The sequence below is a fragment of the Pezoporus flaviventris genome, unplaced genomic scaffold, assembly GCF_033815535.1.
Source record: "Pezoporus flaviventris isolate CSIRO_AGI_PZ_B2104156 unplaced genomic scaffold, CSIRO_AGI_Pfla_v1 ptg000022l, whole genome shotgun sequence".
NCBI classification, from domain to species: domain Eukaryota; kingdom Metazoa; phylum Chordata; class Aves; order Psittaciformes; family Psittacidae; genus Pezoporus; species Pezoporus flaviventris.
The window spans coordinates 2,198,999-2,212,605 of NW_026892570.1; the positions used below are offsets into that span (position 1 = coordinate 2,198,999).

The 13,607-nt window shown below is 38.7% G+C and overlaps 1 protein-coding gene across 1 annotated transcript in view; it reads right to left on the minus strand.

Moving 5' to 3' along the window:
- The window catches only part of RASEF (RAS and EF-hand domain containing), a 41,769-nt gene that overhangs the window by 11,053 nt on the left and 17,109 nt on the right, over positions 1-13,607 (minus strand). The window contains exons 2-9 of the mRNA XM_061456254.1: positions 9,412-9,558; positions 8,542-8,632; positions 6,151-6,246; positions 5,120-5,197; positions 4,399-4,514; positions 3,552-3,620; positions 2,584-2,668; positions 525-616 (exon numbers count right to left, since the gene is read on the minus strand). Coding sequence (XP_061312238.1) covers positions 525-616; positions 2,584-2,668; positions 3,552-3,620; positions 4,399-4,514; positions 5,120-5,197; positions 6,151-6,246; positions 8,542-8,632; positions 9,412-9,558 — 774 coding nt within the window. The remainder of the gene's footprint in view (positions 1-524; positions 617-2,583; positions 2,669-3,551; positions 3,621-4,398; positions 4,515-5,119; positions 5,198-6,150; positions 6,247-8,541; positions 8,633-9,411; positions 9,559-13,607) is intronic.

Consider the following 13,607-nt stretch of genomic DNA (forward strand, 5'->3'; position numbering starts at 1 on the left):
ACTACTGTAAATTGCTCTAAAACATGTTAAGAATGCAAATCAATATCTCTTACTGCTGATCTGATGTCAGGAGACAAAGTACTGACAATGAACATAGTTTGGGACATTCATACATCTGTCTGTCTTTAGATACTAAGTCATACCTGTTGGGAATCAAGTTTTATTCATACCACACGAACCTTCTTTTAAATTAGTATGCACTTCTTACTTTTGTGGCAGTGCAAGCATTGCACCATCTGGCAAATATCTAATAAATATTCACAGAAAAGGACATTAGGCCAACAAACCTTTGTAATAATAATTATTGTTACAAAAGGAAAAAACAGACATACAGTCTGAGGATGTGACCAAAAATGTTAATTTCCTAAACACTGAGTAAGCTAGAGGTTGTCAGTAGATTTTTATAGTTTCTTGGAGACACAGAGGGGAGACTGAGAATCAAACTAGAATCAGGCAGCATTTGCTCTTCTACAACAAGTGAAGCCCTACCCTTTTTAAAATTAATAAAAGTGAACCTAGCTTACCTGTTGTACCGTGAGTTTAGAGGAGACTGTCCACCATTAAATTTAGGACTGCTTCTAGAAATGGTACTCCCCAGTGAGGTGTTTGCTAATCGCTGTGACAGATACATAGCAAATGCATAATAAGTTTGATGAACACAGTATAAGCATCTAGGTATTTCATAAAAAAGTGTGTATCACCAAAATTACTACTGTGTATTTTCATATATATTCAATTATTGATTTTTAATTTTTATATAGGAGTCAAAAGGCCCATTACATACAGCGTTTTAGACGACACTGTTACCTTAATAGTGAAAGTGATAGCCATACCCAACCAAAAAAGACAACTGAAATTCCAAGAGGATGATTTCATTGATTACATCTGAAGACTTTGAAATGCTAAACTTTGAAAAGTAATATTTAAAAAAAAAGGCATATTGACTACTAAAGTGAAATGGCAAATGCCACTAACTGAGCTAGTTTCAGTAGAGGTACCTTCTAGTTCTTGAGTTAGGTAGTTGAGAGAAGGACAGATCTCAAACATGACAGCATATTTCGTACATTCAGCTGTTCCTTTACATGTTCAGTCACTGGAAACATTTTCCTCTGTATTCTCTGTTATCTGCCCCCCTTACATTTCAGCGCATAGCAGAAAGGAAATGGTGTCTTTTGTTGTATCTGCAGTGAACCTCTGGTAGCCTGTATCAGCAAAAGGCACTGGTGTTCACTGGTATTGTAATCTGAAATAAAGCAATGACCCTATTTTCCTCCTTCCTGTCCAGTACCGTCTCTGTGGGCCCATTATACTAGCCCCATCCTTCTAAAACAGCTGCTTTCCTGATGATGTAAAGGCTGCCCAATTATTATTTCAGGAGTTTGATTTCCCAATATTGCAAAATGGTACATTTTTTGTCATTTTCACGCCTTCCTTTCTCTGGTTTGGAGGGTTCAGAGTTACATCCATTGCAACAGATCCCCATACAGTTGTCCCCATATAGTCCCCATATAGACCAAAAAGGGTCTGACTGAGGTCCTTATTATCAGCAGTCCCTGCTATTCCATTTTCCCAGTGACTTGCCTGGACAAAAGTTTAAATTAGGTTAAGACCTTGCTACTGAAAAAAACCAGTTTTCTGAAAAAGTGTGTTTTCAATTGTAGGGCACTTCCATATACACAATACAAACATACTCCCTTTTGTTGTGGTTTAAGCCCAGCCAGTAACTCAGAACCACACAGCCACTCGCTCACTCCCCTGGCAGGATGGAGAGGAGAATCGAAAAGATGTAAAGTCCACAGGTTGAAATAAGAATATTCCAATACCTAAAGTATAATACAAAACTACTACTACTACCACTAATAGTAATAATGAGGGAAATAAAATGGGGAGAGAATATAAAACTAAAAGGGGAAAACAATAAACACAAGTGATGCACAATAAAATTGCTCACCACCCACTGACCAATACCCAGCCCAACTCAAGCAGTGATCTGTCCTTCCAGGTGACTCCCCCCAGTTTATATACTAGGCATGTTGTGCTGTGGTATGGAATCACTCTTTGGCTAGTTTGGGTCAGGTGTCCTGTCTCTGCTTCCTCCCAGCTTTTTGTGTCCCTCCTCTCTGGCAGAGCTTGAGACACTGAAAAGTCCTTGATCAGGGTAAGCACTACTTAGCAACAACTGAAAACATCGGTGTGTTATCAGCTTTGTTCTCAGACTGAAGCCAAAACACAGCATGGCACCAGATACTAAGAAGAAGAAAAATAACTTACAGCTCAACCCAGGACACCTTTAGTGCAAGATAAACTGATGTTTTATTCACCTCATCAGATACATTTGGTCAGCACATTAAAAAAATCACTGCTTTCCAAAGCACCTCAGAAAGTAGCTGTGTTCTAACAAAAGTCCATTATTTCACAAAATGTAAGTAAAATCTAACTAAATTCAACTACACAATTGTATTCTCAGAGTGAATCCACTGAATAAAACTATTTTTTTCTGAGAACCCACTGAAGTACAGACCAATCTGCATTCGGTGTGTTAATTCTTAAACATTCTAGTATAATAGAATTAAAAATACATACCAATGACCTGTTGTACTTGCTGAAGCTGTTTTCAAGTGCACTTCTTAAACCATCATTGCTGTCATGTAGCTTTCTATTAGCTGTTCTAACAAGGAAATATAGTTTAACTTGCAAGAGTAAGGTAAACAGAACATTATGTAATTTATCACAAAGAAAAATTAAAAAAAAAAACTAAAAGAACCCTTTTGCTTTTCTTTACATTGAAGAGTAATGTTGAGCTAAAAATGGGTGTTTTACACTCAAACAAATGATTTTACATAAAAAAGCACTGTGAAGTTTAGCCTACAGTAACAGTCTACAAAACCCTGTCTCTCTTCTTCCACCGTGGTCTGTGGTCAGCTGAGGGGAAAAAAGACACTGTAGGAATGGCCTCAGAGAACACAGCTATGGGGTAGTAGACTGGTACAGTCATTTCTGAAATACAGAATTGCTAAGCTTTAGGTACTGCTGAGGTGACTCGAAGAACTGCTGTGATTCAGCTGCTTGAAAGAGAGTATGTTCAGGATAAAGCATTTAACTAAAGATAACAAGAAAACCTACTCATTGTGACCCTCCTTGAAAGCTAAGTCCGTGCACCATTTGTATAACTGCATGCACTTAGTACTTTCCAGATAATAATCAGACAGGGAATTACTGGAGCAGCAAAGTCAATAAAACATAGGAGCCAAGTAATATAGCATGGAAAGATTCAAATCTGATTAAGCTTATCATGAAGAAATGAAAATCAGTGAGGCTAGGAAAAGAAAGAAAAAACAATGAAGAGTTAGTGGCTCAGTAACACAGTAGAGTTAGCAGCATGGTACCTTCTATGAAAGTTGAGCACAGTACCTTCTACGAAAATTGAGGTCATTTTAGTATTTTTATTTCAGACTTTTTCTGAGGTTTCTGCATACAAAAATATGTACTCCCGAATAGGTTGGGACATATGTAAAGTTTGTCAAAAAAAATATGAATCACTAAGAACTTACTGAAGTATTTCAATTTGCCTTTCCAAATTATCTCTGTCTTCAGTATACTCTCGGATAATTTCTAGGTCTCTGAAGGAAAAAAAAAAATATATATATCTCCAATAATTTTTACTTTACAGGATATATTTTTTTACTTTTATAATACTGCTTTTGGCAGATGACAAAATTTAACAGTCAACATTTATAAGAGGTGATAAATATACAGTGGGGAAAAGATACCATTTCAAAATATTCATGAATATAGGGGGTTTTGTTCATATTTTTCCTGAAATACATAAAAATCACTTGATAACTTCACTGATCTCTGCCATTAGACTGTGAATGAAAAATAAAAAAATCTATCAAATAGCTGTAGGAACTGTCGCTTCTCCCCTTGAAATATCTTTTTTGTTATTGGAAGATAGCCACATAATGAAACTGTCATTTACACTCCTCTAAATTAGTACCTAGAAGCAGCTTCCATTCACTTCAGAAAAAACTGAGACTGATGTGTGCGGTTTCCAAAACTATTCTCCCTAATATTCACACAGATATTCATCTGAGTGCAAATAATGGAGGAAAAAACTGTCTGATGGTAACTTTGAATCCTAACTGAAATCCCAGTAAAATCAATGGGCTTCCCTGCAAGATTCTGAGAGTTTGCATCATAAACAGAACTTTCTCTGTCTGAAACCTGACAAGAAAAGTGAACAGTAGTCATGACATACTTTGCAAGTTATCAAATGTGTCCTCTCATTGATGGTAAATTTACAAAATAACAGTTACCAACTGCATACATAATAACTACTACATCAAACAACAGATATTTTTCCCTTGGTGAAAATATTATCATGTAGAAGTACCTTACCTCTCAGTGTTCAAAGTCTGATCAGCATACTCCGTTTTCAAACTATCTAATTCACTCTGTAGAAAAGCTATATTTGTCTGTGCTTCTATGAGATCTTTCTTAAGTTTCTGATTTTCCTTAAAAAAAAAAAAGAAAGAAAGATATTAGACATTAGCTGTCATAGTCACCTGCATAAGCATGTTGACATAATGGTAAAACAAAACATTATCAAAATTAAATTGAAATGCTCCATCCCTGGTGGTGTTCAAGGCCAGGTTGGACAGAGCCTTGGGTGACATGGTTTAGTGTGAGGTGTCCCTGCCCATGGCAGGGGGGGTTGGAACTTCATGAGCTTGAGGTCCTTTCCAACTCTAACTATTCTATGATTCTATGATACAATAGAAAATCTGAGCATAAAGGGGGAAAGAAAATGGAAGAACTCTAAATCAAGTCAGTAAGTTAGCATCCAAGAATCACTGAATTTTTATTTTTCCATTTCTGTTACACAAAAATGGGACTATATCATCTCATGCCATTTGTAACTGTCATACCTAGAATGTGTATGCATTCATGCAGAACAAGTTTTTTTCCAAGTTAAAGGTCCTCATATACTTACCAACAACTTTAGAGTTTTATTTTGTAGCTTACCAGCACTAAATGCAAAAAAAAAAAAACAAAAACCCTCTATTGCAGAGACTAAAATGGAGATTAAGTTACTATGTTAACGATAATCATCTCTTACCAGCAACATATCATGTATTCTTTTTTTCAATTCAACCACATCTTGCCTGTGATTTACATTCTTGGACTGCTCCTCCAGCTAGAAGGGTAAGGAAAAAAAAAGCACAATTAATGTAAGCTGTTCATTGTTCTGATTCAAAGTACATTAAAAGTAATATAAATAATAATAAATAACCCCTAAAGCTTCTTAAAGCTATTAAAAGTTTTTAAAACCAAGGATTTTCTCAGCTACGAGTAGGCAGTATGAGTATGTGAGAAATTTCCATTTCTATCAATGCTCTTTTAAGTTCAGTCATATGAAGAAACAAAAATATATCCTCATTGGATGATATAACACTAGTAAAACTTATAGCAAAAAAATAATGTCAAAATTAAACCCAAATTACAAAATAACCCTAACCAACATTCATATCCAAGATTTCAGTTTACCTTAAGCTTAGGTATGAAATTAAAAGATCAGGTTGGAGTTAGGTTCAGGCTAGTACTAAGTAGTTACACTAGTAATTTCAGTTTAATATTAAGAACTTAAACCCACTTCTACAGTCAAGTTTGAGAGAAATAACTACGTGCTCTATGGCACTATATTACTGTAAATTACTATACTTGAGTTGCCAATTTCATCTAAATCTATAAATTACAAATATTTGTTGGCAACATATTAGACTATTTCTAATACATTACAAATTTATACAATAATATTTATAATATATTACAAATATGTTACAAATACAAGACTAGGTAACTGCAGTGTTAACAACTTGATGAACCTAGAAAAATATTCAGCCACAGAATTTGGCTAGGAGTTGGTTCCTTTCATAAATATTTCCATAAATTACACAGGATGAATGCAAGAGCACAGAATGACAACACAACCTAGAAGATTATTTACAGCTGCCGTTTACTAATACACATCAAATTAAAAAGCTACAATTTAAAAAGCTACAATTATGATTATCCACCTTGGGGAAGGCATTTTGTAAGGTCTGCATCTCATAACACACTTTAAAAACACTTGCCATGACTTCAACTTACCATTTTAAGTTTTTTTATTGTCACCTGAAGATCCCCAACTTCAGTATCATACTGGCGCCTCAGCTCATTTAGTGCTTCTTCAGCTTTTCGCTTCTCCTGCAATATTTTTTAATCTTATTAAACGTTGAGAAATGTTTCAAATGTTATAAAAAAGAAAAAAAAAAAATAAAAAATGCATTCATCAGTTTGGAAACCACACACTTTCCCCTTAATGTGTGTAGTCTTGTCTTTCCATTGAGTAAACCTGCCCCTTCCTTAAGATCCACAGATTCTGATTCTGTAACTCCAGTCCACTTCTAAAATATTCATAGAAATAGAATGGTAAGATGGAACCAAATTTGTGGCCCAATTCAGCATTTGTTGCTTATGTCATAGTCTCCTGCGCTTAGCTTTCTCAATTTCTTAAGGAAAAAAAAATAAAGAGAAATGTTCATATTTTATTGTACATGAATTTAGGTGTGCATTGCATATGGAGATGTAAACATGCACATCTGTTTTTCAAACCAGTCTTCTACGGCTCTGCATGTGTTGTACTAACAATAGCATTACTGTGCCACCATCAGTTACTTATTTCTGGCTTTCTTTTACATTTTTTTCACTTAGAAGTGCTGGAAAGTTATAAGCTTTTCAGTAAAAGGTCTGCTGATGACAGTATCTTTAGTTTTATATAGTACTTGGTCTGAATATCAAACCAAGAACAATATTCTAAGTTTCATTTTAATCAACACAGAGATTTTGAAAGGAAGTTACATCAAGCACAATGAAAAAAATGGTATGGTTTGCATGCTATAGATGACTACGTGTTTAACTCACTCCAGTCATTCCCCAGGGACTTCAATGCACAGTTTCACAACACAAGAAACTGGAATACAGCAGCGATAACATAGACAATGAGACAGGCTGAGTTTTTATATGGAAAAGATAGTCATGGACTTAATTCAAAATTCAGTCCTGAATTTCAGGTGACGCTGACATCTGTGTGTTAAATTGTAATAGCGTGTTAAAACAATTATCAAAGTAATCAGATTAAATTGGATTCTCTTACTGTTGGCACCTATACAGGACTCCTAAGTAGTGTTTGGTAACTATTTCATTCCCTTGAAGAAACAAAATACAGGATAGGCTCAATCTGCAAATACTATCATGCAAAGGCAAGTGTCACTGCTGCGTGGCATGAGTGAGATCATTCTGACAAATAATTCCCTTGAGTACAAGCATTAAGATTAATGGCTTAGTACAATCCCACAAAGTAAATACCTTACATTTACTCTCAGGGCGTTTTAGTAGGTGGAGTATGTGGAGCTAGGAGCTAAAGGGAACACCAAGAAGTGAAAATGAAAAGAGAGCTGTAAGAAACAAGTTACAGCCCATCTTTCATTATCTGTAGCTAGGTGTGAACAGTGAAATAGCAATCCATGCAACTCAATGACAATTTGAGGACTTTTCAGCATGAGAAACACAGGCTAGATGTGGATAATACGTAGCAGATGGTTTTTTTACATGATGATGGTACGTAACTGTGGATGTTCTCAGAGTGAGTGAATACTCACACCTCCCAGTCATCTTTTTACAGCAGTGAAAGAGTCTTCAGGGCTTTTCTCAGTGATTTACCACTTCTGCAGAACAAAAATTTTCCAGAGCAAATGTATTTTCTGAACATAAATGCTTAGTCTCTGGAAATGGAAAGTTTCTCTCTACTGAGAGTGCATTATCATTAGTTAAATATATAATGATATGCTTTTTTTTTTTTTTCTGGGGTGATAAATTTAACAGTATATTTTGTTTCTAGGAAAAAAGTGATTTTTATGGTTTGGTAGGTTTCCTCATCTAGAAAAACATGCCATTTTCTTCAAATCTTTCAGAATACCATTTACCTTCACAGATCAGATACTGTGAACTATTTAAAATCACCAAGTTGGCAGACTTTTACTTCCAATTCTGCAAATGCTTTGGTGAAAGAACCTGGACCAAGTATATAGACATTCAGTATATTGTCTGTCCTACAAAGCAATAATTATGCCCTTAGTATATGTTTTTAATTAATGCATTTCTTACATCCACAATTTCACAAACTGCTATTCTTATGCACATTACCTCCAATCTTTTTCTAGTACTGGTTTCAGAAATAAATCTCTCTAGGTCACCATATTCTCACAAAAGAAAAAGACTTCTTTTCTTGGTTTATTACACCTGAGCAGCCATTCCTCTTTGGGAAAGCATTGAGAGAAAACGTGTTCGATCTCTTGGATAGCTTATTTTCGTCCAGGCCCAGCCTTCGGCAGCTTTGAGTCAGCCCATCAGGATCAAAACACACATCAAAAATGAATCCTGCTTAATGCCACTGGGAGTTTATGAAATAATTATGAAATTCCATAAATATAAAATACTCACTTCCTTTTTGACTTTATGCTCTGCAGCCTGTATCCGTTGTTCCATCTCTTCCTCCAGCTCACTGAGCTGAACTGCCGCTTTATCCTGAGCTCTAAAATTTAAAAGTAAATACTCTCTTAGCAATTGCCCTCTGGCTTGACAGAAACACTGTGTGAAACACATATGCCTACCTCAGCTGAAACAAATTAGAGATAGACATGGAAAGAGATTAAGACTGCCTAGACCTTGAAACTGGTATGGTTGGGAACCAAAAATCACAAACTAATTTGAAGATACAGGCAAATTAGATTCTAAATAACAGCTGACAGCTGATGATTAGTATGAAATACATCACATCTGCATTTTGAAAATTAAGTTACAGAGATAAAAGGCCCCTCCAGTTATTCACTGAAGAGACTTCAAAAGGATAACTACAGCAGCTTGCATCACCCATATATACAAGATTGTCCTGCTCAGTTTTGACAGTAATGATGTGTATCATCAGTAAATGATGAGTATCTACAACAGGTAAATACTCCCTTTGAAGCTGAAGAAGCAAAAATATGTTTTCTAAAATGAAAGTATAATGGGTATGGTATGCTAAAACTCAAAGTTACAGCCAAGGAAGAGGAGTCAAAATGTTTTAAGCCATTAAACGTAAAAACAGAGTCAGTAAAACTTTTGTCCAGGACTTATCTAAATTATGAACATTTGCAAGCTGCTATATGTGCTTATGCACATGTGTGTGCACATAAGCTAACCTTTGAACTCAGTTTATGGAAATACTCTGTATGACGTATTTTGGCATTAATTCCCAGTAGTTTAAACAAAAAAAGTGTGACAGAATAAAAAGTAACTGCATAACTGACCTAGAAACACAACTTGATATACCTTTTTACTGCAATGGCCAAAGTTTCCATCTCTGTGCTTTGAAGTTTGATCTCTCGGATGAAGTTCTTAATGACATGTTCGTACGGCTGTATTAATCTTGGTTCCACTATGTGTATGTTCTGATACAGAACACTGACCTGCTCTTGTCTGAAAAAGAGAGATACCATTTTAACTTACTTACTGGGAACAGTGTTCTAGATAGGTTTGAAAACTGTAGTAAAAATTAAGATATTCCCCTTTGGCGTGGTTACCCCCCACCCCGATAAATCCTGCTGAAAGCTGGTTTTGCCATAAAACGGAGTAAGGTCAAGGGACCTGCACAGGAGATTCAATTTTGGGGAACAAAATGGCAAGATGGACGTAGACAGATCCCCACAGATGTGATCAACAAGATAACAGCAATGTCTCCACCAACTAATAAGAAAGAAACGCAAGCTTTCTTGGGTGCTGTGGGGTTCTGGAGAATGCACATCCCAAATTACAGTTCGATTGTAAGCCCTCTTTATCATGTGACCCGGAAGAAGAATGATTTTAAATGGGGCCCTGAGCAATAACAAGCCTTTGAGCAAATTAAACGCGAGATAGTTCATGCAGTAGCCCTTGGACCAGTCCGGACCGGGCCAGATGTAAAAAATGTACTGTACACTGCAGCTGGGGAGAACGGTCCTACCTGGAGCCTCTGGCAGAAAGCTCCAGGGGAGACTCGAGGTTGACCCCCTGGCTTTTGGAGTCGGGGATACAAAGGATCTGAGGCCAGCTATACCCCAACTGAGAAAGAGATACGGGCAGCCTATGAAGGGGTTTGAGCTGCTTCGGAAGTGATAGGCACTGAAGCACAGCTCCTCCTGGCACCCTGGCTGCCCGTGCTGGGCTGGATGTTCAAAGGCAGGGTCTCCTCTACACATCATGCAACTGATGCTACATGGAGTAAATGGGCTGCACTAATTACACAACGAACTCAAATAGGAAATCTCAGTTGTCCAGGCATTCTAGAAGTCATCATGGACTGGCCAGAGGGCAAAGATTCCAGAATGTCACCAGAGGAGGAGGCGGTGCGTGCTGAAGAGGCCCCACCATATAATAAACTGTCAGAAAGTGAAAAGCAGTATGCCTTGTTTACTGATGGGTCTTGCCGTATTGTGGGAAAGCATCGGAGATGGAAGGCAGCTGTATGGAGTCCTGGACGACAAGTTGCAGAAACTGCTGAAGGAGAGGGTGAATCGAGTCAGTTTGCCGAGGTGAAAGCCATCCAGCTGGCCCTGGACATTGCTGAACGAGAAAAGTGGCCAGTACTTTATCTCTATACTGACTCATGGATGGTGGCAAATGCCCTGTGGGGGTGGTTGAAGCAATGGAAGAAGAGCAACTGGCAACGCAGAGGTAAATCCATCTGGGCTGCTGCACTGTGGCAAGATATCGCTGCTCAGGTGCAGAACCTGGTGGTGAAGGTACGCCATGTAGATGCCCATGTGCCCAAGAGTCGGGCCACTGAGGAACACCAGAACAACCAACAAGTGGATAAAGGGGCTAAGATTGAAGTGGCTCAGATGGACTTAGATTGGCAACATAAAGGTGAATTATTTTTGGCCCGGTGGGCCCATGACACTTCAGGCCATCAGGGCAGAGATGCAACATATAGATGGGCCCGTGATCAAGGGGTGGACTTAACAATGGACACTATTGCCCAGGTTATTCATGAGTGTGAAACATGTGCTGCAATTAAACAAGCCAAGCAGTTAAAGCCGCTTTGGTATGGAGGACGATGGTTGAAGTATAAATACGGGGAGGCCTGGCAGATTGACTATATCACACTGCCACCAACCCGCCAAGGCAAGCGCCATGTGCTTACCATGGTGGAAGCAACCACCGGGTGGCTGGAAACATACGCTGTGCCCCATGCCACTGCCCGGAACACCATCCTGGGCCTTGAGAAACAGATTTTGTGGCGACACGGCACCCCAGAGAGAATTGAGTCAGACAATGGGACTCATTTCCGGAATAACCTTATAGATATTTGGGCCAAAGAGCATGGCATTGAGCGGGTATATCACATCCCCTACCATGCACCAGCCTCTGGGAAAATCGAACGGTACAATGGGCTGTTAAAAACTACACTGAGAGCAATGGGTGGGGGAACTTTCAAGCATTGGGATACACACTTACCAAAGGCCACCTGGTTGGTCAACACCAGAGGATCTGCCAACAGGGCTGGCCCAGCCCAGTCCCAACTTTTACATATTGTAGAGGGGGACAAAGTTCCCGTAGTGCATACAAAGAATTTGCTGGGGAAGACAGTCTGGGTTATTCCTGGTTCAGGTAAAGACAAACCCACTCGTGGGATTGCTTTTGCTCAGGGACCTGGATATACTTGGTGGGTAATGTGGGAAGATGGGGAAGTCCGATGTATACCTCAAGGGGATTTGATTTTAGGGGAAAACAGCCAATGAACTTAATTGTATGCTGTTGCCTGCTGTGTAATACTTTTATAGCCCACCAACTAGATGTCTTTAGGTCACCAATGACTGGCCCTGACTTCCCTCCAACCATCATCCCAACAGAGAATGAACTTTGATAGAACCGGATGAGTTCTGCAGTAAAGGAACAACCAGCATCAGCAGTCAACAATCCAATACTGCACACAGCCTTTCCTGCCCTGAAAGATTGTTACAAGAGATGGAACCTGACATCATGGACCGAATGGACTCAGCAGCATTATAGGGATTGGTCCATGCACTAAGAAAATGATATTTTTCTCTTGGTCTGTGTGTATATGGATGTATATATGTGGGAGAGTGATGGTGTATTGAAAATGTGGGATCTGTGCATGACGTGAATGGTATGGAATAAGGGGTGGATAATGTCCTGGGTTCAGCAGTAACAGTCATGTTTCTCCTTCGTGGTAGCTGGTGCAGTGCTGTGTTTTGACTTCCAGCCTGGGAACAGTGTTGGTGAAGCCGATGTTTTTGGTTGTTGCTAAGTGATGTTTACCGTGACCAAGGACTTTGTGAGGCTCATGCTCTGCCAGGGAGGAGGGGAAGCCGTGAGGAAGCAGAGACAGGGTGCCTGACCCAGCCTAGCCAGGGAGGTATTCCATACCACCGCACGTCATGCCCGGGGTGGGGGGTAACTGGGAGTTACCCAGAAGGACACGGGCTTCTGGGGGGGGGGGTGAGCCCTCGATTGTTGTCAGCCCGGCACCACTCACTGGGAGTGAGTGAACAAGTTGCCTGACTGGGTTTAAACTACTACACCCTTTTTGTATATTTCTAAAATTTCGCAAGTTAGATATGGACTTTGAACATTCATCAGCATGTCTGAATTCTTCTAAATTATGTTTCCCCTTCCTGCTTCTCTACTTTAATATAGTTACTGTAGCAAAAAAAAACTTTCAAGTATTTTTTTCTGTACTTGCATTCATGGTATATTGAAGAGTGTGCTACCGGAATAAGCCATGTTGTCTATCAAATTTGTTGCTGGATCTAATGTTAATCATAATCCATGAAGAATTTTATGGCTCTAGGAGTCTGCTCAAGAAATAAAAATGGATATGAACACCAACCACCTATGCTAAAATGGATGTTTAAAGAGGGGAGAGGGAGGTGATCATATCTCCTTCAAGGAAAAAAGTTTGATGTTCCCTCAGCTGTTTGACTTCTAATATTTACATTTCTTCTATCGGTGCATGTCAGGGGTGCGGCAGCGGCAGGGGAAATGCGTACCCAGCTCTTTGGTTTAAAACAAACTGCTCTGGTCCAGCCAACTGCACTCCTCATATGGCAATATAGTAGACAAAATGCTGTAACAGCATATTGAACTTCCAAGGAAAACTGAAGCCAGTTGCCATGCAGATACACTGGAACCTGAAGAGGTATTCAAGAACTTAAAAGGAAAAGGGAAGATCAGGTCTAGAAACATGGAGGAAGCATGCCAGTGGCAGAATGAAAACAAAAATAATGTTTTTCAAGTTCTACTCTAACACAGTATCTAATATATCATGAACACATGACCTCTTTTTGTTGTTAAAGGAAAGCCTAGACTCTGAATTAATGATCCTCCTTGTTAGACAGCTTTTGTTTTCCTTTCTTTTATGGAGCTAGTGCCATTTAGTACCTTCATCATGCAAATTTTATCAATAGTGTATATTCTCTACATTTTTCCCCCACATTAAGCAATTCCACAGAGTTACTAACAGTGCA